This window comes from Lolium rigidum, chromosome 1 (genome assembly GCF_022539505.1).
Source record: "Lolium rigidum isolate FL_2022 chromosome 1, APGP_CSIRO_Lrig_0.1, whole genome shotgun sequence".
Taxonomy (NCBI): Eukaryota; Viridiplantae; Streptophyta; class Magnoliopsida; order Poales; family Poaceae; genus Lolium; species Lolium rigidum.
In genome coordinates this window covers 279,359,539-279,386,000 of record NC_061508.1, presented here as the reverse complement: position 1 = coordinate 279,386,000, position 26,462 = coordinate 279,359,539, and the positions used below count along the sequence as shown (strand labels likewise).

At 40.3% G+C, this 26,462-nt stretch overlaps 1 protein-coding gene across 1 annotated transcript; it reads left to right on the top strand.

Annotated features, from left to right (window-relative positions):
• The first annotated feature begins 18,571 nt into the window (after positions 1–18,571).
• LOC124659209 (polyadenylate-binding protein 2-like) lies at positions 18,572–23,204 on the top strand. The gene is made up of 6 exons (XM_047197142.1): positions 18,572–18,809; positions 20,494–21,266; positions 21,336–21,413; positions 21,518–21,607; positions 22,519–22,710; positions 22,875–23,204. The coding sequence occupies exons 1-6, from the start codon at positions 18,572–18,574 to the stop codon at positions 23,202–23,204; spliced, it is 1,701 nt and encodes a 566-aa protein (XP_047053098.1).
• Positions 23,205–26,462: the final 3,258 nt, after the last annotated feature.

The following is a 26,462-nucleotide window of genomic DNA, read 5'->3' as shown; positions in this document are numbered from 1 at the left end:
TTACTTGCATAAATTAACTGATTGAGATCCAATATTACTTGCATAAATTAACCGAACAGCCGAACCCCAAATCTTAAACTAAATCAAGAAGTGATCAAAACAAAATGGAATAAAATCGGCGTAAAAATTTGCCCAATACTCATCAATCTACAGATCCATCTACACCAGCAAAAATAGGGTTCAAAAAGGAATGGGGAACAAAAAAGGAAGCAAACCGTAGTTACCTCGTTCCATGGGTCCTCCAAGGAGGTGTCGTAGGGGTTCGGGGGCGGGACGTACGGCACGGGGTCGTAGGGGTCCCATCCCGCCGGGATCTGACTGCCACCGGCGGCAGCAGCCTCCGATGCACCGGCGACGGCGGCGGCGGCGACTTCCGTAGAGGGGACGGCGCCGAAGATGGAGGCGTCGCGCTTCGAGCCTACCTCGACGATGGGATTGGCATTCTCCTTGTCCATCTCTCCGGCGGAGGAAGAGGAAGAGGGAGAGGGAGAGGGAGAGGGTTTTTTGCTTTGGAGAAGATGATGGGACGTGAGAGAGTTGGCGATGCGTGAGCGAGTGAGAGTGACAGAGAGAGTGCGAGGAGGCGTCTATAAAGGCGAGGGGTGGTTAATGCGACCCGCGTCCTACGCGTGCACAGATGCACGTCTGCACGTCTTGGACTTCTGCAACGCGACACGCGTCCACGATTGCACGTCTCGACTTCTCCACCGCGACCCGTGTCTACGCGTCAACAATTGCATGTGTCCTCGAGTCTAACCCTGGAAATTTAGATATACTCAGGTATACCCTCGAGTCTTATACTAGCATTTTTTGTGTGCTCAATTTTCCCCTTGAGTGCTAATACTGGCTAGTGCAATATACTCAGTTTTACCCTCAAGTGGCTGGTCAACAGAGAGTCAACAAATGGGATTAACTAGTTAAATGAGTCATTTAATGTGCAAAAAAATCCGAAAAAGAGTGGCACTTACTCATGGAGTCTTTACCACAAATTGCCACTTCTCAAATCATAGATAAATCAAGTTTACCACAAATTGCCACTTCTCAAATCACCTAGTAGCTATGAAGGTGCATGGTTTTCCACAATAAGCCCTTCCCAAAACAGCTTCCCCCAAATCATACTTTGTCTAAATGAGGCCACAATTCTCACACTGATGTATATTGGTATTGCAAATAGTTTGAGGTAGGCCAAGATGGGTTTCATTGTACAAAACACGCATTTTCCATTTTTTAAATCTCATATTTGAATACCTTAGTCTATTTACTACTCAGGTGCCCTTGGTTTCTTGATAGTACTCGGCTTTGCCCTCTCTCTTCACAAATTCTCGCGGACGTGCAACATCGCCCGATTGGTCTAGCCCATGTCACGCGGATCGTGCCCGCCGACCGTTGATCGTATGATATAGGGAACGGGCAGGATAACCCCTCTCTCTCTGTTGGCGGTTAATTAGCTTCCACCCTCTATGTATGCTGAAGGGCAGTTTTCTGTATTATTTTTCACGCGCTAAAAATTATAAAATCATTTAGGCGTTATTTTTCACGCAAAAAATGATAAACCATCACCGATTTGTTGTTGCCATTACTTTTCACGCAAAAAAAATTGATAAACCATCACCGATTTGTTGTTGCCATTACTTTTCACGCAAAAAAATGATAAACCATCACCGATTTGTTGTAGCCATTACTTTTCACGCAAAAAATCATAAACCATCAACAATTTGTTGTAGCCATTACTTTTCACGCAAAAAAATGATAAACCATCACCGATTTGTTGTTGCCATTACTTTTCACGCAAAAAAATGATAAACCATCACCGATTTGTTGTTGCCATTACTTTTCACGCAAAAAAAATGATAAACCATCAACAATTTGTTATAGCCATTACTTTTCTCGCAAAAAAAATGATAAACCATCACCGATTCCCTTTGTTGTAGCCATTACTTTTCACGCAAAAAATCATAAACCATCTATCTTTGTATAGAATGATAAACCTATCACGTATGATTTTTGAGGTCATTTAGAAAAGGCAGAAAAAAACTAATTTGTTACAAAAGCTGGTTTCAGTGAGACCTAACCAAGTTTGGCATACATGATGGCATACCTATAACAATAAGGAATATCTAAAAGGGAAAGTTTCAGAAAATTTGAAATTTAGGGTGAAAATGATGCCATACATGATGCTGTTTTTCGAGGTTTTGACCTGAAAATCAATTGGGTATTATAAAGGGAAATAAAAAGTTCGAAAAACGTAAAAACGAAACAATCTATCTATCTATGTATAGAAGATCATCTGTATGAAATTTGAGGTTATTTAGAGAAGGTAGAAAAAATCACCTTGTTAGAAAAGCAGGTTTCACGAGACGAAACGGCATGCGCTTAAGCAAAGTGATTTTTTCGAACATCTCCAAATTACCCCAAATTTTCCATACATGATGCCATACGTGTAACAACAAGGAACCCTATCTAAAAAGTGTCAAAAAAGTTTGCCCAACCGTATAGCTCTATCAAAAAGAACCTCACCATGGCGCTAGTATAATTTTGGGATAGTTACAAACTTTCGTTACCTAACCTTCAACATGAAACTTGTTTCAAATTCATTTTGGCCTACAAGAAACAAATCTCAACTTGATTCGAGCACCACAGCCTCCAAACGATGCCGATGCCGATATCGGCATGGTCAGAACGGCTATGCTCGCCGCCACTGCTAGGTCAACGTCGGGATGCACCCTCAATCCCGTCCCCTCATTCGATCACCGACACACCAGAGATACCGCCGAGGCCAATGCCGAACGTACATGCCGATGCCAATGCCGAACATGCATGCACGCCGCCGTGGGCACGGCCACGCCGACCCGCTATGCTGGACGCCACGGACCGCCGCGAGGTCTTTCCCTTCGCCACCACACTCTCCTAGCACCCACCTATACACGCCGTAAAGGAGAGACACTAGTTTTCTCTACATTGCTCGCGTTCGTGTCCGACACGGTCAGTCAAAGTTTTGAGGTGGTCGTCGATGTCGTCGACCATTTCTTCTCTTCTTTGCATGGTTAAACGCGCCTAGTTCATATCTATCTAATGCGTCTGGTCTCGCCTCATGCAGTTCTTTGTGGACGTCGATCTCATCTCGGCACCCCGCATGCCACCTCCTCCGTGCCATCGCTGTAGAGCTCCGTTTAAAAATATAATCCTACCCGTGTATTGCCCCTTGTATCAGCGTCATGGCCCCACTTGTCATTTGATATACCGAAGCCCCACTCGTTCGCGTTTTGGTCGTGGATACAGCCGATGCTTACGGTCAAACAAAGATGGATGGTCCGACGTGTCTTTGCAGGCTCTACGTGGCCCCACTAGTCGAAGATAACGGTCAACCGTCGGGCAACCGGCCGTTACATCACGTGTGATGGTTTCAGACAAACGCTTGGGTAAAACTGAGGAAAAACTAAGGAGCTGGGGAAAACTGAGCACAACTAAGGACCCGAGGGCACGAAAATAGAAATCCCTTTATTTTACTACCGTTTTGTTGTGTCTTGGAAGTTTTTACTACTGTAGCAACCTCTCCTTATCATGTTTTTTTGTGCCAAGTAGAGTCTCTATGGTAAAGTTGATGCTAGATTTGGATTACTGCGCAGAAACAGAATTGCTGTCTGTCACGAGTTTGCATTGAACTCTCTGTAAAACAATCAAAAAAATCTGCCAACTTACGTGCGTGATCCGCAGATATGTACGCAACTTTCCTTAGTTTTGAGTTTTTCCGTTTGAGCAAGTTAAGTGCCTCTGGAAAATTCGTCTTTACGGACTGTTCTGTTTTGACAGATTCTGCCTTTTATTTCGCATTGCCTCTTTTGATATGTTGAATGGATTTCTTTGTTCCATTAACTTTCAGTAGCTTTGTGCAATGTCCAGAGGTGTTAAGAATGATTATGTCACCTCTGAATATATGAATTTTTGATTATGCACTAACCCTCTAATGAGTTTGCTTTAAGTTTGGTGTGGAGGAAGTTTTCAAGGGTCAAGAGAAGAGGATGATACAATATGATCAAGAAGAGTGAAAAGTCTAAGCTTGGGGATGCCCCGGTGGTTCATCCCTATTTTAAGAAGACTCAAGCATCTAAGCTTGGGGATGCCCAAGGCATCCCCTTCTTCATCGACAACTTATCAGGTCACTTCTAGTGAAACTATATTTTTATTCCATCACATCTTATGTTCTTTACTTGGAGCGTCTTTTTGCTTTTATTTTTCTTTTGGTTTGAATAAAGTTGGATCCCACCATCCTTATATTGGAGATATTACGCTCCGCTTTTTCATTTGAACACTCGTGTTCTTAGTTATGCTTTAATGTTCATGGCGAAGGCTGAAAATTGCTTCGTTGATTGCTATTTGGTTGGAATCAGAAAATGCTTCATATGGTTTGGAATAACTTGATACTTGGTAATTGTTTTGAGCTCTCATAGATCATGTTTAAGCTCTTGCATCATGTAGTTTAATCTATTAGTGGAGAACTACCGTAGAGCTTGTTGAAATTTGGTTTGCATGATTGGTCTCTCTAAGGTCTAGATATTTTCTGGTAAAAGTGTTTGAACAACAAGGAAGACAGTGTAGAGTCTTATAATGCTTGCAATATGTTCTTGTGTAAGTTTTGTTGTACCGGTTCATACTTGTGTTTGCTTCAAACAACCTTGCTAGCCTAAGCCTTATATTGAGAGGGATTACTTCTCGTGCATCCAAAATCCTTGAGCCAAAAACTATGCCATTTGTGTCCACCATACCTACCTACTACATGGTATTTTTCTGCCATTCCAAAGTAAATTGCTTTAGTGCTACCTTTAAAATTCCATCCTTTGTCTTTGCAATATATTGCTCATGGGAAAAATAGCTTAAAAACTATTGTGGTATTGAATATGTACTTATGTATGTTATTTCTTAATAAGTTGCTTGTTGAGCGATAACCATGTTCCTGGGGACGCCATCAACTTTTTACCTTTGTTGGATATCATGTGAGATGCTATGCATGTTCGTCTTGTCTGAAGTAAGGGTGATGTCATGATCAAATGGTTTGAGTATGCATATGTTAGAGAAGAACATTGGGCCGCTAACCAAAGCCATGTATCATGGTGGAAGTTTTCAGTTTGGACATACATCCTCACTCTCTTATGAGAATATTATCTCGTTGTTGAATGCTTAAGCATTAAAAGAGGAGTCCATTATCTGTTGTCTATGTTGTCCCGGTATGGATGTCTTAAGTTGAGATCTATTAAAAATGAGAAATCAAATGCAATTGATCTCCTTGGACCTTTGTACAGGCGGCATAGAGGTACCCCTTTGTGACACTTGGTTGAAACATATGTTATGCAATGATAATCCATGTAATCCAAGCTAATTAGGACAAGGTGCGGGCACTATTGGTATTCTATGCATGAGGCTTGCAAATTGTATTAAGTATTATGCATAGCACATATGAATTATTACTACCGTTGACAAAATTGTTTTTATGTTTTCAAAATAAAAGCTCTAGCACAAATATAGTAATCCATGCTTCCCTCTGCGAAGGGTGATACGCGTGATGCACACGTCCGTTGGGAACCCCAAGAGGAAGGTGTGATGTGCACAGCAGCAAGTTTTCCCTCAGAAAGAAACTGAGGTTATCGAACCAGTAGGAGCCAAGAAGCACGTGAAGGTTGTTGGTGGAGGAGTGTAGCGCGGCGCAATGATGTCTACGGGAGCTTCTATTCTTATAGACAGTGTTGGGCCTCCAAGAGCAGAGGTTTGTAGAACAGCAGCAAGTTTCCCTTAAGTGGATTACCCAAGGTTTATCGAACTCAGGGAGGAAGAGGTCAAAGATATCCCTCTCATGCAACCCTGCAACCACAAAGCAAGAAGTCTCTTGTGTCCCCAACACACCTAATAGGTGCACTAGTTCGGCGAAGAGATAGTGAAATACAAGTGGTATGAATGAATATGAGCAGTAGTACGGCGCCAGAAAAGTGCTTGCTGGCGTGCAGTTGATGGTAGTAATATTGCGGGAAGTAAACATGCAGTAGTAACGCAGCAGTAGTGACTCAGTAAAACAGTAACAAGCAGCGATAGCAGTATTTAGGAACAAGGCCTAGGGAATAGACTTTCACTAGTGGACACTCTCAACATTGATCACATAACAGAATAGATAAATGCATACTCTACACTCTCTTGTTGGATGATGAACACATTGCGTAGGATTACACGAACCCTCAATGCCGGAGTTAACAAGCTCCACAATTAGATGTTCATATTTAAATAACCTTAGAGTGTAAGAAAGATCGATACGACTAAACCAAGTACTAGCATAGCATGCACACTCGTCACCTTCATGCTTATGTAGGAGGAATAATACACATCAATACTATCATAGCAATAGTTAACTTCGCAATCTACAAGAGATCATGATCATAGCCTACGCCAAGTACTCACACGGTGCACACACTCGTCACCTTTACACACGTGGAGGAGGAATAGAGTACTTTAATAACATCACTAGAGTAGCACATAGATGAATAGTGATACAAAACTCATATGAATCTCAATCATGTAAGGCAGCTCATGAGATCATTGTATTGAAGTACATAGGAGAGAGATTAACCACATAGCTACCGGTACAGCCCCGAGCCTCGATGGAGAACTACTCCCTCCTCATGGGAGCAGCGGCGTTGATGAAGATGGCGGTGGAGATGGCAGCGGTGTCGATGGAGAAGCCTTCCGGGGGCACTTCCCCGTCCGGCAGGGTGCCGGAACGAGACTCCTGTCCCCCGCATCTTGGCTTCGCGATGGCGGCGGCTCTGGAAGGTTTCGCGTACCGTGGCTTCCTCCGTAAGGGTTTTCGACGCAGGGGCTTTATATAGGCGAAAGGGCAGCCTCGGAGGGGGCCTGGGGCCACCACACCATAGGGCGGCGCGGCCGGGGCCCAGGCCGCGCCACCCTATCATCCGGGGCCCACGGGGCCCTCCTCCGGGGGCTCTCGGGTGTTCCGGATGCTTCCGGGCAAAATAGGAACCCGGGCGTTGATTTCGTCCAATTCCGAGAATATTTTGTTACTAGGATTTCGAAACCAAAAACAGCAGAAAACGGAACTGGCACTTCGGCATCTTGTTAATAGGTTAGTTCCAGAAAATGCACAAATATGACATAAAGTGTGCATAAAACATGTAGGTATCATCAATAAAGTAGCATGGAACATAAGAAATTATCGATACGTTGGAGACGTATCAGCATCCCCAAGCTTAGTTCTGCTCGTCCCGAGCAGGTAATTTCTGAAGTGACATGCCATCATAATCTTGATCATACTATTTGTAAACATATGTAATGAATGCAGCGATCAAAACAATGGTAATGACATGAGTAAACAAGTGAATCATAAAGCAAAGACTTTTCATGAATAGTACATCAAGACAAGCATCAATAAGTCTTGCATAAGAGTTAACTCATAAAGCAATAATTCACAGTAGAGGCATTGAAACAACACAATGGAAGATTAAGTTTCAGCGGTTGCTTTCAACTTGTAACATGTATATCTCATGGATAATTGTCAACATAGAGTAATATAACAAATGCAATATGCAAGTATGTAGGAATCAATGCACAGTTCACACAAGTGTTTGCTTCTTTGAGGTGGAGAGAGATAGGTGAACTGACTCAACATAAAAGTAAAAGAAAGGTCCTTCAAAGAGGAAAGCATCGATTGCTATATTTGTGCTAGAGCTTTGGTTTTGAAAACATAAAGAGAGCATAAAAGTAAAATTTTGAGAGGTGTTTGTTGTTGTCAACGAATGGTAGTGGGTACTCTAACCCCCTTGCCAGACAAACCTTCAAAGAGCGGCTCCCATTTTATTTTATTTTTGGGTGGCACTCCTTCCAACCTTTCTTTCACAAACCATGGCTAACCGAATCCTCGGGTGCCCGCTAACAATCTCATACCATGAAGGAGTGCCTTTTTATTTTAGTTTTATTATGATGACACTCCTCCCCACCTTTGCTTTCTCAAGCCATGGCTAACCGAATCCTTCGGGTGCCATCCAACAATCACATACCATGGAGGAGTGTCTATTTTTGTTAATTAATTTGGGACCGGGAATCCCATTGCCAGCTCTTTTTGCAAAATTATTGGATAAGCGGATGAAGCCACTAGTCCATTGGTGAAAGTTGCCCAACAAGATTGAAAGATAAACACCACATACTTCCTCATGAGCTATAAAACATTGACACAAATAAGAGGTAATAACTTTTGAATTGTTTAAAGGTAGCACTCAAGCAATTTACTTTGGAATGGCGGAGAAATACCATGTAGTAGGTAGGTATGGTGGACACAAATGGCATAGTGGTTGGCTCAAGGATTTTGGATGCATGAGAAGTATTCCCTCTCGATACAAGGTTTAGGCTAGCAAGGTTTATTTGAAACAAACACAAGGATGAACCGGTGCAGCAAAACTCACATAAAAGACATATTGTAAACATTATAAGACTCTACACCGTCTTCCTTGTTGTTCAAACTCGATACTAGAAATTATCTAGACCTTAGAGAGACCAATTATGCAAACCAAATTTTAGCATGCTCTATGTATTTCTTCACTAATAGGTGCAAAGTATATGATGCAAGAGCTTAAACATGAGCACAACAATTGCCAAGTATCACATTATCCAAGACATTTTAGAATTACTACATGTAGCATTTTCCAATTCCAACCATATAACAATTAACGAAGCAGTTTCAACCTTCGCCATGAAAATTAAAAGCTAAGAACACATGTGTTCATACGAACCAGCGGAGCGTGTCTCTCTCCCAAACAATCATTTATTCAAACAACAACAAAAACAAAAACATACAGACGCTCCAAGTAAAGTATATAAGATGTGACCGAATAAAAATATAGTTTCAAGAGAAGGAACCTGATACTTTGTCGATGAAGAAGGGGATGCCTTGGGCATCCCCAAGCTTAGATGCTTGAGTCTTGTTGAAATATGCAGGGATGAACCACCGGGGCATCCCCAAGCTTAGACTTTTCATTCTTCTTGATCGTACTATATCATCCTCCTCTCTTGACCCTTGAAAACTTCCTTCACACCAAACTTCAAGCAAACTCATTAGAGAGTTAGTGCACAATAAAAATTTACATGTTCAGAGGTGACACAATCATTCTTTACACTTCTGGTCATTGCATAAAGCTACTGGACATTAATGGATCAAAGAAATTCATCCAACATAGCAAAAGAGGCAATGCGAAATAAAAGGCAGAATCTGTCAAAAACAGAACAGTCCGTAAAGACGAATTTTAAGATGGCACCAGACTTGCTCAAATGGAAAAACTCAAAACTAATGAAAGTTGCGTACATATCTGAGGATCACGCTCGTAAATTGGCAGATTTTTTCGAATTTTCTACAGAGGCCTGTGCCCAGATTCGTGACAGATAGAAATGCTGTTTCTGCGCAGCGATCCCAAATATAACATCAACTTTAACATAGAAACTTTACTTGGCACAAAAACATGATAAGGAGAGGTTGCTACAGTAGTAAACAACTTCCAAGACTCTACAAAACAAAAATTGCTGTAGTAAAAACACATGGGTTATCTCCCAAGAAGTTCTTTTCTTTATAGCCATTAAGATGGGCTCAGCAGTTTTGGTGATGCACCCGCAAGAAATAGTATTTGAAGCAAAAGAGAGCTTCAAGAGGCAAATTCAAAACACGTTTAAGCCTAACATGCTTCCTATGCATAGGAATCTTGTAAATAAACAAGTTCATGAAGAGCAAAGTAACAAGCATAGGAAGATAAAACAAGTGTAGCTTCAAAAATTTCAGCACATAGAGAGGCATTTTAGTAACATGAAAATTTCTACAACCATATTTTCCTCTCTCATAATAACTTTCAGTAGCATCATGAGCAAACTCAACAATATAACTATCACATAAAGCATTCTTATCATGAGTCTCATGCATAAAATTATTACTACTCCCAAGATAAGCATAGTCATTCTTATTAATTGTAGTGGGAGTAAATTCAACAAAGTAGCTATCAAATATAGGAGGTATATTGTAATCATAATCAAATTTATCCTCCATAACAGGTGGTAACAAAAGACTAGTATCATTATAATCATCATAAATAGGAGGCAAAGTATCATCAAAGTAAATTTTCTCCTCAATGCTTGGGGGACTAAAAATATCATGCTCATCAAAACCAGCTTCCCCAAGCTTAGAATTTTCCATAGCATTAGCAACAATAGTGTTCAAAGCATTCATATTAATATGTTCCATGGGTTTTTTAATTTTCGCATCAAACCATCCATGTCTTAAATCAGGAAATAGAATAAAAAGGTCATTGTTGTCCATTATGCCTAACTAGTGTAAACAAGAAACCAAATGTCGCAATTGCAGAGTCTAAAGGAAATAGCTTCGAGCACACACACAATGGCGCCGGAAAAGTACTCGTTACTCGGAACCGAAGTATGAGTGCCTTTTAACTTTCCTCCCCGGCAACGGCGCCTGAAAAGTGCTTGATGTCTACGGGAGCTTCTATTCTTGTAGACAAGTGTTGGGCCTCCAAGAGCAGAGGTTTGTAGAACAGACAGCAAGTTTCCCTTAAGTGGATTACCCAAGGTTTATCGAACTCGGGAGGAAGAGGTCAAAGATATCCCTCTCATGCAACCCCGCAACCACAAAGCAAGAAGTCTCTTGTGTCCCCAACACACCTAATAGGTGCACTAGTTCGGCGAAGAGATAGTGAAATACAAGTGGTATGAATGAATATGAGCGAGTAGTACGGCGCCGTAAAAGTGCTTGTCGGCGTGCAGTTGATGGTAGTAATATTGCGGGAAGTAAACATGCAGTAGTAACGCAGCAGTAGTAACTCAAGTAAAACAAGTAACAAGCAGCGATAGCGTATTTAGGAACAAGGCCTAGGGAATAGACTTTCACTAGTGGACACTCTCAACATTGATCACATAACAGAATAGATAAATGCATACTCTACACTCTCTTGTTGGATGATGAACACATTGCGTAGGATTACACGAACCCTCAATGCCGGAGTTAACAAGCTCCACAATTAGATGTTCATATTTAAATAACCTTAGAGTGTAAGAAAGATCGATACGACTAAACCAAGTACTAGCATAGCATGCACACTCGTCACCTTCATGCTTATGTAGGAGGAATAATACACATCAATACTATCATAGCAATAGTTAACTTCGCAATCTACAAGAGATCATGATCATAGCCTACGCCAAGTACTCACACGGTGCACACACTCGTCACCTTTACACACGTGGAGGAGGAATAGAGTACTTTAATAACATCACTAGAGTAGCACATAGATGAATAGTGATACAAAACTCATATGAATCTCAATCATGTAAGGCAGCTCATGAGATCATTGTATTGAAGTACATAGGAGAGAGATTAACCACATAGCTACCGGTACAGCCCCGAGCCTCGATGGAGAACTACTCCTCCTCATGGGAGCAGCAGCGTTGATGAAGATGGCGGTGGAGATGGCAGCGGTGTCGATGGAGAAGCCTTCCGGGGCACTTCCCCGTCCGGCAGGGTGCCGGAAAGAGACTCCTGTCCCCCAGATCTTGGCTTCGCGATGGCGGCGGCTCTGGAAGGTTTCGCGTACCGTGGCTTCCTCCGTAAGGGTTTTCGACGCAGGGGCTTTATATAGGCGAAAGGGCAGCCTCGGAGGGGGCCTGGGGCCACCACACCATAGGCTGGCGCGGCCAGGGCCCAGGCCGCGCCACCCTATCATCTGGGGCCCACAGGGCCCTCCTCTGGCGGCTCTCGGGTGTTCTGGATGCTTCCGGGCAAAATAGGAACCTGGGCGTTGATTTCGTCCAATTCCGAGAATATTTTGTTACTAGGATTTCTGAAACCAAAAACAGCAGAAAACGAGAACCGGCACTTCGGCATCTTGTTAATAGGTTAGTTCCAGAAAATGCACAAATATGACATAAAGTGTGCATAAAACATGTAGGTATCATCAATAAAGTAGCATGGAACATAAGAAATTATCGATACGTTGGAGACGTATCACGCAACACCAGTGAAACCGGCGCCAACGTGGAACCTGCACAACACAATCAATATACTTTGCCCCAACGTAACAGTGAGGTTGTCAATCTCACCGGCTTGCTGAAAACAAAGGATTAAACGTATCGAGTGGAAGATGATGTTTGTTTGCAAAGAACAGTAAAGAATAATGATTGCAGTAGATTGTATTCAGATGTAAAAGGATGGAACGGGGTCCACAGTTCACTAGTGGTGTCTCTCCAATAAGATAACTAACATGCTGGGTGAACAAATTATAGGTGGGCAATTGACAAATAAAGATTCAATACATATCAATGATGATTACTATGAGATTTAATCAGGGCATTACGACAAAGTACATAGACCGCTATCCAGCATGCATCTATGCCTAAATAATCCACCTTCAGGTTAGCATCCGCACCCCCTCCAGTATTAAGTTGTAAACAACATATAATTGCATTAAGTATGGTGCGTAATGTAATCAACACAAATATCCTTAGACAAAGCATCGATGTTTTATCCCTAGTAGCAACAACACATCCACAACCTTAGAACTTTCTTTCACTGTCCCAGATTCAATGGAGGCATCAACCCACTATCGAGCATAAATACTCCCTCTTGGAGTTACAAGTATCAACTTGGCCAGAGCCTCTACTAGCAACGGAGAGCATGCAAGAACATAAACAACACATATATGATAGATTGATAATCAACTTGACATAATATTCTATATCCATCGGATCCCACCAAACACAACATGTAGCATTACAAATAGATGATCTTGATCATGTTAGGCAGCTCACAAGATCTAAACATGATAGCACAAGCGGAGAAGACAACCATCTAGCTACTGCTATGGACCCATAGTCCAAGGATGAACTACTCACGCATCAATCCGGAGGCGGGCATGATGATGTAGAGCCCTCCGGTGATGATTCCCCTCTCCGGCAGGGTGCCAGAGGTGATCTCCTGAATCCCCCGAGATAGGATTGGCGGCGGCGTCTCTGGAAGGTTTTCCGTATCGTGGCTCTCGGTACAGGGGTTTTCGTGACGAAGGATTTAAGTAGGCGGAAGGGTAGGTCAGGAGGCGGCGCGAGTGTCCCACGTCATAGGGCAGCGCGGGCCCCCCTCTGGCCGTGCCGGCCTATGGTGCCGGGCCCTCGTGGCCCCTCTTCGTAACCCCTCCAGTCTTCTGGAAGCTCCGCGGAAAAATAAGACCCTGGGCGTTGATTTCGTCCAATTCCAAGAATATTTCCTTTGTAGGATTTCTGAAACCAAAAACAGCAGAAAACAGAATCGGCACTTCAAGCATCTTGTTAATAGGTTAGTGCCGGAAAATGTATAATAATGATGTAAAGTATGTATAAAACATGCAAGTATTATCATAAAAGTAGCATGGAACATAAGAAATTATAGATACGTTTGAGACGTATCAAGCATCCCCAAGCTTAGTTCCTACTCTCCCTCGAGTAGGTAAACGATAACAACAAATAATTTCTGAAGTGACATGCTACCAACATAACCTTGATCAACATTATTGTAAAGCATATGAGATGGATGGAGTGATCTGAAGCAAAAGATTGCTAACAAAAGATGATGACTAAACAAATAAATCATATAGCAAAACTTTTCATGAATAGTACTTTCAACACAAGTATCAACAAGACTTGCATAGGAGCTAACTCATAAGCAATAGATTCAAAGTAGAATGCATTGAAGCAACACAAAGGATGATTAAGTTTCAGCAATTGCTTTCAACTTGTAACATGTATATCTCATGGATGTTTGTCAACATAGAGTAGTATAACAAGTGCAACAGGTAAACATGTAAGAATCAATGCACACATTTAACACAAGTGTTTGCTTCTAAGATAGAAAGAAGTAGGTAAACTGACTCAACATAAAGTAAAAGAATGGCCCTTCGCAGAGGGAAGCATGGATTTCTATTTTTGTGCTAGAGCTTTTTATTTTGAAAACATAGAAACGATTTTGTCAACGGTAGTAATAATTCATATGTGCTATGCATAATACTTCCTACAAGTTGCAAGCCTCATGCATAGAATACCAATAGTGCTCACACCTTGTCCTAATTAGCTTGGATTAACACGGATTATCATTGCAGAACATATGTTTCAACCAAGTGTCACAAAGGGGTACCTCTATGCCGCCTGTACAAAGGTCCTAGGAGATCAATTGCATTTGATTTCTCGTTTTTAATAGATCTCAACTTAGGACATCCATACCGGGACAACATAGACAACAGATAATGGACTCCTCTTTTAATGCATAAGCATTCAACAACATATAATATTCTCATAAGAGATTGAGGATGTATGTCCAAACTGAAAACTTCCACCATGATACATGGCTTTGGTTAGCGGCCCAGTGTTCTTCTCTAACAATATGCATACTCAAACCATTTGATCATGAAAATCGCCCTTACTTCAGACAAGACGAACATGCATAGCATCTCACATGATATCCAGCAAAGGTAAAAAGTTGATGGCATCCCCATAAACATGGTTACCGCTCAACAAGCAACTTATAAGAACTAAGACACATAACTACATATTCATCACCACAATAGTTTTTAAGCTATTTGTCCCATGAGCTATATGTTGCAAAGATAAAGGAATGAAATTTTAAAGGTAGCACTCAAGTAATTTAATTTGGAATGGCAGAAAAATACCACATAGTAGGTAGATATGGTGGACACAAATGGCATGGGTTTTGACTCAAGGTGTTTGGATGCACGAGAAGCATTTCCTCTCAGTACAAGGTTTGGGCTAGCAAGGTTGTTCGAAGCAAACACAAGTATGAATAGGTACAACAAAACTTACACAAGAACATATTGCAAGCATTATAAGACTCTACATTGTCTTCCTTGTTGTTATAACACTATACCGGAAAATATCTAGACTTCGAGAAACCAATCATGCAAACCAAATTTTAACAAGCTCTACGGTAGTTCTCCACTAATAGATTAAACCACATGATGCAAGAGCCTAAACATGATCTAATGAGAGATCAAAACAATTGCCAAGTTTCAAGTTATTCCAAACCATATGAAGCATTTTCTGATTCCAACCAAATAGCAATCAACGAAGCAATTTTCAGCCTTCGCCATGAACATTAAAGCATAACTAAGAACACAAGTGTTCCATATGAAAAAGCGGATCATAATATCTCCAATATAAGGATGGTGGGATCCAACTTTATTCAAACCAACAATAAAAACAAAAGCAAAAGACGCTCCAAGTAAAGAACATAAGATGTGATGGAATAAAAATATAGTTTCACTAGAAGTGACCTGATAAGTTGTCGATGAAGAAGGGGATGCCTTGAGCATCCCCAAGCTTAGATGCTCGAGTCTTCTTAAAATATGCAGGGATGAACCACCGGGGCATCCCCAAGCTTAGACCTTTCACTCTTCTTGATCATATTGTATCATCCTCTTCTCTTGACCCTTGAAAACTTCCTCCACACCAAACTTCAAGCAAACTCATTAGAGGGTTAGTGCATAATCAAAAATTCACATATTCAGAGGTGACATAATCATTCTTAACACTTCTGGACATTGCACAAAGCTACTGAAAGTTAATGGAACAAAGAAACCCATTCAACATAGCAAAAGCGGCAATGCGAAATAAAAGGCAGAATCTGTCAAAACAGAACAGTCCGTAAAGATGAATTTTACAGAGGAACTTAACTTGCTCAAACGAAAAAACTCAAAACTAATGAAAGTTGCGTACGTATCTCAGGATCACGCACGTAAATTGGCAAAAAAAATTGATTTTTTTACAGAGAGTTCTACACAAATTCGTGACAGACAGCAATTCTGTTTCTGCGCAGCAATCCAAATCTAGCATCAACTTTACCATAGAGACTTTACTTGGCACAAAAACATGATAAGGAGAGGTTTCTACAGTAGTAACAACTTCCAAGACTCAACAATACAGTAAATAAATAAAACATGGGTTATCTCCCAAGAAGTGCTTTTCTTTAACGCCTTTCAGCTAGGCGCAGAAAGTGCAAATCAAGTATTATCTAGAGAAGAAGCTTCAACATTATTACCTCGGAAGTTGGGAGTTTTCTCAACTATGCATTCTATTTTATTTATGTATGGAACTCCCTTTTCAATACCTTTAGGCTTACTATCCTCCTGAAATAAATTTTCAGGGACAATCCAATCAAAATTCTTGTCTAATGCCTCGTGCATTCCTATGAGTTTATGAGGTATTGGTATTTTAATCTCCCCCTCACAATTGACTTTATTAGTGTATCTTAGCCTATCTTTTTCCCTTTTTTCAAGGATATTTGCAAAATTGGTACACAAGCCTAGCATCTTATATCGAATAAAGACTTTCCTAGCTTCTCTAGCTACATCACCAAATTCTCTAAGAAGGGTATCTAGAACAAAATCTTTCTTTTCTCCTTCTTCCATATCACCGAGTGTAAGAAACATATGTTGCATTATTGGATTAAGATTAACAAATCTAGCTTCCAACATGTGCACTAAAGAGGCAGTAGCAATTTCATAATCAGGAGCAAGTTCTACCAAGGAGCAATTTCAGCAGTCTGAGAAGGATTGGCGCTTGCCTTACACTGGTGGATGGATTGTTCGGAATTAGTATCGATGCTAAAAAAAATAATGATGTGGATCTCTCTGTCTACTGCTCAACCGTTGAAGAGATAATTCGTCAAACTTGTGTTACTCATGTTTTAAGGTGTCAGACCAATAGTAGCCACTTCTTGGCTAATTAATGAGCATATGACATACCGATTGTAATCTCAGATATCTTTGAGTAATAAAGTTCTTTCGCAAAAAAAAGAAATGACGACGCAAATGCTTGATTTGGAATCTAGACCGTCGTTAGTGTGAAACAAATTTAGGCAACTGCCGTTTGTGCACGTAGGACACAAGACACGAGGCAACTCAAAAAAGTCGTCATGTGAGATGATCCTTCTGTCGGACGGACGGGGTGTCTACTCGACAGTCGACACAAAGACGAAGCGAATGCGTAGCGACCTCGCGTCGCATCTTTATGCATGTTTCATCCTGATAACTAAGCGGCCCGAAGGAATATGTAGAGAATCACTGCCATATGAATCTCTTATCTCCCGCTATTGGAGATCCTATTTGCGTACCAACCCAAGACATGCTTATAGGACTTCATTTATTAACGATTGGAAACCGTCAAGGTATTTGTGCAAATAGATATAATAGTTTGTGGAAACTATCCAAATCCCCCCCCCCCCACCCCACCCCATGATTGTCACATGCATTGAAGAATTGTTTTTTGGGAGAGGATTAATTATGGATTTTTGTGTATCTGCCGCATTTTTGCGTATACATTAAGGAAGCGGCTAGGTCTAGGTTAATCGAGAAATAGTCATTAAACCATACATTAGAACGGGTTACTACTATATTTCACTAACACGTACTTTATTTTTTTAACAAAAAATTCTGCTAATTCTTAAGTCGACTAAGAATTAGTTCAGAGCTCATTCAACTCTAGATCATCAGATTTGCATCGTGATTTGTTATATGATTTAAGTAGGGTTGAAACTGAGATTTTTTTTTGTTGCAAGTGATGCTGCAACTGCAAGTGAAGTTGCAACTGCAAGTGAAGTTGCAACTGGAATTTTTATGTTGCACATGAGAAAAAAAATGTTTACACAATAAAAGTTATTCATGCGGTAAAAATTTATAAGACGGCATCATCTAACTCAGAATTATTGACTAAGAACTAGTCAAAACCTTCAATAAAACCCTAATGGTAAATTCATTGGTTACATCAATGAATTTTCTAGTCAATTTAGTACCCGCAAAAATATCACTGTGGCATCAATAGTGATGATTCTCATCAAATAATCTCTTTTGATTACAGTTTGGCATATATTTTGCGGATACTATATTTTAGTATTTATTACTCCTTGGATCCATAATATTAATAGTGTATAAAACTATAGCTACATCATAAATGTGTGTATCTAGACAAATCCACGATATATTGCATTTGAAGGCTCCACAGAAAGAACCCGTAGGTACTATTACGACAGGTACTAGAATCCATATTTGATAGTTTATACACATTTAAATTCCAATAAACCACCAACAACCCTCGCATCAGCAATCGGTCCATAATGGCAACGTGGTGGACTCGGTTTAACTGAGACCTCTGCAGTCCATGCCTACACTGATCCCGCTCACACACACAAAATCCCGTTCAAACAAAAAACGCCTACAGTGATTAATATGTATGTAGATAAGCATCTTCTCAGCCAAAGCATTAATTCAAAATCTTCTTATAACAAGGCAGACATTAATACGGCCAGGGAAATAATAAGAGAACAATTAAATCTGGTTAAAGCCTTGCAGAATAAATAGAGGTGCGATCGGAACGATGCCTGTCAACAAACGCAGTACTGCATCATCGGAGAGGCTCGAGCTTCGGACAGAGCAGTAGCTAGTTAATGTACTATCTGCCGGCTCCTCCGGTTGGCGAACGTCCGCCGGCAATGGCAAGCCATCCGCTCCTGGTCCCGATCATGACGCCGTCTCCTCTACGTGTGGCCGAGCCGGCGGTAGGCTCGACAGCCTCCCTGTACGTGGGTGACCTTGAGAAGGGTGTCACGGAGGGGCAGCTATACTCCATCTTCAGCCAGGTCGCGCCCGTGGTTTCTCTCCGCGTCTGCCGCGACATCGCCGGCAGGTCATTGGGTTACGGTTACGTCAATTTCAACTTGCGGGAGGACGGTGCGTGCCTTGCCTTTACAGCCTTTTTTACAGCTGTGTCTTTACATCTCTTGTATAAGCGTTTGTGTTCAATCTGTTGTTCCATGTATGCTGGAGTAATGTTTTAGGGGATGTTTTCTGTTAGATCTGGTTGCTTACTATATATACAACCTTGGAATTACTAGGTTCGTAAAACTTGTGGCCATCCTCTATAGAAGTTCAGCTTTGTTGTTGTGAACATTGGAGATGAGAATTTGAAGTTTTATGATGGGAATGTACTAATACATATTGGGTACTAACACCAGTGTTTTAATCCAAATCCCATCCGGTGACCATTTACACGAAAAAAATATGACATGGAAATGAGGTTGTAATCCGACTCGGAGTCGGAGTATATGGTTTTGAAAAAGAAAAAAAAATAGGAACTCACTTGGCGCGATATATAGTACTGTGAGTCTGTGAGATGTCCCTATATTTGGTTTTGTACTGTTGTATATCTTATTTATGGTGCCACATTTGGGAGTTCGCCATAATCAAGCAATTGTAGTTGTTTTGTTCAATTATATCATGTTGCTTATTTCCAAGTTAGCTAAGATTCATTTTTTTTGCTGTGAGTGAATGGCTTCATAAGCATCTCATTTACTAAAGTTGTAGAGATAATTTTCCTTTTGGATCTTTGGGGTTAAATTGTTGTTACTAACAATGTAACTTGTGTACTCTACAAAGTTTTACTTTGACCAAAACTGACACGAAATGAAATTTGGCATAGAGGCAGTACAATACATGTAGACTAAACCTCGTGAACCTAGATTTTTTATCATTAAGCTATTCAAATTTTCATGCACTTATTTACTGTCTAGGCTGCAATAAATTAGGAATAAACTTCCAAATAGTATCATATTGGATTGGCTTCGGAATATCGCACATTTGAAAATAATATGATTGATATGTCGTAATGTTTTTAGGGGACCTTTGTTGTTACAATCCGTGGATAGTTTCTAGTTTCACCACTAGTTGTAGAAATGTTGGCTGAACATAGACATGACTACCGGAATCCGAATCCGATTCGGGTACTTGATCTGAAAATAATTTACATGGAAATGGTTCTGGAAACAAATATGGAATCATAGTGAGATTTGTAAAACACAACTAGAAACTCACTAGTGAGTTTTCTCTACTTTTTTCTCGTAAACCAAATGGCATGTTTCTCTTCTTGGTATTATCTATCTTATTTGTGACAGTCCATTATAAAAAGTTTTGTTTTTTTAATTGTTTCATGCAGTTTATTTTCAAGTTAATTAATACTGATTGTTACCGTGAGTGCACGCCTCCAAATATTGACCGTCATTTTCATGTTAATCTTTAAGAGTTCTATGTAGTTTGCGTAGTATGTATTCAAATATGATATTATTATACTAGGTAGGTTGCATGTTCACCTCATGAACATGATATTTTTGTGGTTAAAATATTCAAATTCATATGTATTTACTCTTTGTCTTCGTTCGTTGGACATTTGGTAATTTTCAATATATGATACACTATATTGTTACATTATTAATTATGTAATAATATAAATCATGCTACACCATGTCTTTCTTTTGTAACACAAATGGGGCATTATGTATGCATCACTATTTTTAGTAGTTACTTGAGCTTGACATTAGAATTGATTACCTCTTACAACTTGGTATGTGATTGTCTGCAGCCAATCGTGCATTGGAATATTTAAATTTTACGCCTATCAATGGAAATTCTATCCGGGTTATGTTCTCAAATAGGGACCCAACACTACGAAGAAATGGAATGGCAAATGTGTTCATCAAAAATCTTGAGGTAAACATTGACAACAAGGGCTTGAACGACATGTTTTCTAGCTTTGGCACCATTCTTTCAAGTAAAGTGGCCACTTATTTAAATGGTCAATCAAAAGGATATGGTTTTGTTCAATTCACAAATGAGAAATCTGCTATGGATGCCATCAACGGTTTGAATGGCACGGTGGCCAATGGCAAACAAATTTTTGTTAGTCTCTTCATCCGGCGTCAAGAGAGGCAAAACGTTCAAGTGGGCATGTTTACAAATGTGTACATAAAGAACTTTCCGAAAGAATTCACGGATGATAACTTACGTCAAGAGTTTGCACCATTTGGTGAAATTACTAGTGTTCTAGTTATGAGAGATGCTGATGGGAGTTCTAGATGTTTTGGCTTTGTTAACTATAAGAGATCAGAATGCGCCATTGAAGCTATTAAAAATCTTAATGGGAAGATGGTCAATGATTTGATTATGTATGTTGGAAGAGCTCAGAAAAAGGAAGAACGGCAAGCTGAGCTGAAGGCCAAGTTTGAGCGCGAGAGAAATGAAAAATTCAAACAGCTTGAAGGACTCAATTTGTATATGAAGAATCTAGATGATAGTATTGGTGATGTACATCTGAGAAACTTATTTGAAAACTTTGGCGAGATAGGGTCATGCAAGGTATTTATCTCTTTATTTATTAGTTCCTCTTTTTGTATCATGGCTCAGTGTGTTGTTTACATTTTTTAGGTTATGGTAGATTCACACGGAAGGAGCAAGGGTTATGGCTTTGTGTCATTTAAAACTGTTGAATCTGTACACAAAGCTGTAAGCTCAATACATAATAAATCTATTTATTGTGTATGATGGTATTTTTTCTTTCGAGTGAATATCTTTTATTATTAAATAATAGTATTGAATTACTATGACAGATTAACGAAATGAATGGAAAGTTGTTTGGAAGAAAACGGCTGTACATTTGTGTGGCTCAACGGAAGGAGGAAAGAAGAGCAATACTACAGGTAAATCTTAGTTCACAACTGACTTCTGTATGATAGTATTTTGCCTACTAACTAGTGACTCGTTTGTTTGATCCGACTTGGTAATTTTACATTTAGTGAACCATTTGTTCTTATCTCTGGTGTAACATTTTCGTGGGTCCTTGTGTAGTTGTTGTCTCAAAGTCATTATCCATCCTTTTTATGCATAAATTGATCAAATAGATTAAACTGTTCGGGTGCAATTGGTTTACCTCAAGCGAAGAAAAACATACAAGGAGTTAGTAAATATTTATTTTATCATGTAATTTTTCTTATATTTAATTTCAAAATAAAGTTAGGAAATAACAACCAGTTCTCGTGATGCCTTTGTCACTAAATATCTAGACATTGAATCTTCTACTATTTGTAGAATCATATAGGTGCTTGAAATGCTTATATCCCATCTTTTTGTTGAGAACTCTAGAGAGACAAAAAAATATGTTTTTATGTTGACCACATTTTTGACAGGCACACTTTGCTCGTGCTCAAAACACTGGAGTCGTAATACCCGCAATACCACGAAACATTGCTGGCCATCAATACTCCGTTCCAGGGACGCATGGCGTGTTGCCACCACACTTCCCAAGTTTTGGATATCAACAATATCCAAGACAAAATTTATTCCTTGGATTGGTCCCTAACGTCATGATGCCACACAACATACCGAGGCCAATGCATCATGGCGATAGGGTGGGTGCTTGGCGTGGAGTGGGTCGAGAAATACATCATCAACAACACCAACAGGTATTCGTGTGAATAAATGGCCCTTTAACTTGTATTACTAGTTTTAATCCTGAACACTCATGATGTTTGATAATGGATGTATCTAGCTAAGTTCAGATTTTAGCACCAAATAGTCACTTCACTTGACTTATTGTGATTTTACAATGCAGATGGTTCACCCAATTTTGAATCAAGACGTCACATACATGAATGGAGCTGCAACGGCCGCGATGGTTCCCCTACGTCTCTCGACTTCCATTGTAGCCCATGGCTTCACACAAGCTGATATTACTGTCCCTTCTCCATATAATGCAAACAACAACAACGCTCTAGCTTCTGTTGATGCAGAGAAACAACATGAGGTGAGGACAATTTAACTCTACTTTTCATGCTTGTAAGGTGCCACTTTTCACACTTTATATTAGAGTGTGCTCATTGAACAACTATACATTTACATGCCGTGCTCGTACTTACTATCTATGTTAATGAAGGGTGGATTTTTAGTTTGAATTCTTTTGTTTTTTAGATTCTGGGTGAGAAGTTGTACTCGTTGGTTGAACAAGTGGAGCCTGAATTTGCTGCAAAGGTAACTGGGATGCTACTTGAGCTGGAGAAGACTGAGGTCCTTCATCTGATAGAGTCTGCGAGTGATCTCCGGGTTAAGATTTCACAAGCAATAGAAGCTCTGCAACAAAGGAAAGTAGAAGAATTCGGTGATGCTGCTGACCTTGCTTCCGCACTGTCATCCTCGAATGCTTCACACGACACTACCGACCTCGATTCTGCACCGTCGTCCTCGAGTGTTTCTGACGACTCTGCTGAACTCGCTTCCGCGCCTTTGTCATCCAATGCTTGAGAAATGATATAATTGATGGTTTGGTCTGATTGATGTCAAAGCTGAGTTACTTTTAAGTTTTATACATGTTAGGATGCACTCTTATTGATGGTTGGAGAGTAACTAAGTGTTCCTGGTTTGATCTAAATTCATGGCATTTCTTTCGAGTTGTACTTTTGTTTGCTGTTCTTAGTTATTGCAAATGTGTTTTCTCTCTGCAAAGGCCTGTCATAGAACACACAGTGAAGATGCATCAATGCAAAAATGCATTACACCCGCCCTGGACCTGGATTGAGTACTCAATACTGCAAGTTCCTGAGGATATTCTCAACGGTTTTGCTATTTCTTAGTCAACTGAGAATTTCTTAAGTCTAAGTCACTTACGGAAAAGTGTTTGAGTTACACTTTTCTGTTAAAAAAGTGCAATCGCACTTTTCTGCCAGAAATGTGTAACTGGACCGAGTTACACTTTTCTTTGAACTGTAGTTACACTTTTCTGGGTTGACTAAGACTTAAAAAAATCTCATTCAACTTAGACATATACACACCCTATTCTCAACCCAAGTTCCAGAGTACCCAGTATAGCTCCTCCGGTAGGCAAACACCCGCGGCAATGCCAAGCTGTTCGCTCATGGCCTGATCATGACATCGTTTCCCTGTCGCGGAGGGGTAGCTATACTCCATCTTCTGCCAAGTCGCGCCCGTAATGTCTCTCCGCGTCTGCCATGACATCGCCCACAGGTCAGGCTACGGTTACGTCAATTTCCACTCGGGGGAGGACGGTGCGCGTCTTCTCTTATCCTTTTGCAGTCTTCTCATCCTTTGCATTCAATCTGCTGTAGTATGCAGATAGATATCGTCTTCTCTTATTACTTTTTTCGAAATGGGGCATTCCTAGCCTCTACATCAATCGATACATGCGGCTTTCTTTCGTAAGAATCACTTTCTTGTGGAGGAATCACATAAAAATCTTTATTTTTAGTGGCACCTTCAGCTTCCAGATATGCTTCTTGAGAGAAACCGTGTATCTAAAGAGGAGATCATTGTACATGGACCTCACAGAAAAAACACCAGAAGCCATTAAGTTCCATTTGAATCTATCCTCACTATCAGTTAACTGTACCATAATAAGCCTGTGTAAGAGATGTGTCCATCTTTCCCATATGTTATCATTTAAAGTCCTCCTAAAACTAATATTTAGAGGATTTGTCGCAAACACATTTTCAACCGTGACATTAATGTGATTTACAATATTATAAAGAGACGGGTACTCTTCCGCCAATGACTTATGACCTAACCAAATGTGTTCATCCCATTACCAACCACAAAAGAACCCTGAGATAAAAAAATCTCCTCCACTTTCAGTAAGCCCTTAAAAAATGGCGAGTCACTTGGTTTTTCTGAAACTTGTGACAAAGTTTTAGAATGTAGGTATTTCTTAGTGAGGAGCTCTTGCCAAATTCCCTCCTCATTGAAAAGTTTGTAAAGCCACTTGCTGAGCAAACTCTTATTTTTAAATCTAGACCCCTCTACTTCCAAACCGCCCTTGTCCCTGGGTCTACATATAATATTTCATTTCGTTAGCCTGTATTTTTTCTTGTGACCATAACTTTGCCAAAAGAACCAGGACCTAAAGAAATCTAGCCTCTTTCGAACTCCTTTCAGAATCTCGAGAAATGAAAGCATAAACATTGGCAGACTAGTTAAAACTGAGTTAATCAGAACCAACCTATCACCATATGAAAAAAAAAATCCCAATCCAACTAAATTTTGTCTCAAACCTGTCCTCCACCAGTTTCCATTCACAGTTTCTCAATTTGCGGAAATGGATAGGAATCCCTAGATATATAAAAGGAAGTGAACCTATGTCACAACCAAAAAGAGATATATAATCATCCTCTCTCTGTTTGGCCTTCCCAAAACAAAATAGTTTACTTTTGTGGAAGTTTATTTTTAGGCCTAACAACTGTTCAAAAATACATAACACTAACTTCATATTAAGTGCCTTTTCAAGATCATGTTGCATAAATAAAATGGTATCGTCGGCATATTAAAGAATAGGCAAACCCCGTTCAACTAAATATGGAATAAGACCCTCCACTTGCAAGCAAAATAGAAAGCATATCCGGGACGATGTTAAATAATATTGGTGGCATCAAATCCCCTTGACACAATCCTTTTTTAGTTTCGAAATATATGTAATTATTTACCCGGTTGCCCACACTACCCTTCTCTATAATTTTTTGTATCCATGTACACCATTTAGGATCAAAACATTTCATTCGTAGCGCTTGTTGCAAGAAAGACCAATTTACCTTGTCATATGCATTTTCAAAATCTATTTTAAACGACACACCATCCAGATTTTCTTATAGAGTTCATGTATGGTTTCATGTAAAATAACTACTCCCTCTAGAATATGTCTGTCGGGCATGAAAGCAGTTTGGGTTGGTTGTATAACATTTTCAGCTATTGTGGATACTCGATTCGTCCCTACTTTGGTGAACAATTTGAAACTAACATTTAACAAACAAATGGGACGGTACTGTTATATTTGTATAGCATTTTCTTTTTGGGATTTCTATTTTCGTGCCCTCAGGTCCTTAGTTGTACTCAGTTTTCCCCAGCTCCTTAGTTTTTCCTCAGTTTTCCCCAAGCTCTTGTCTGAAATTCGCAGAAGGAGCTCGGACGGAAGGAATCCGTTAAGTTGACCGTTTCGTGCTGACGAGTGGGGTCGTGTCATTTGTGGGGCTGCGTCGTGTGGGGCTGGTAGAAAGGAACCGCGTGGGACAGGACGAGACCGTGTTTGTGTGGCCGTAGCGTGTGGAGCCGTGTGGGTCCGTGACGTGGGCACGAGTGGTTTTTGTCTCTTTTGCCCAGATTAGCAGTTTTCAATGTACTTTTTTCCTCTCTTTCACTCGATCTCATTCATATTTGATAGCCCAAATTGGTAGCAAATCTAGAGCAGCTTCTCATTCTGTTTTTAACGCCATTCATTTCTTTATGCCTTCGTTTTTACCCAATCAGGTAGGAAATCTAGGGCACAAATCCAGAGAAAATATAGGATAAGCTGCATACGGCAGCCAACATAGCATAGATATATTCACGACAGATCCAACAGTAGTACCGATAGAACCCTACAACATAAGCTACATTTTACATGAATTTAAGCTGCTCTACAGATAGAGCAGTCACATATAGAGAGTGCAGTTCAACGCCTCCAGGTAGCGCTTGTGACTCGCTTGGAGGTTGTGCAGGTGAATCCCAAGTGCTTTGTGT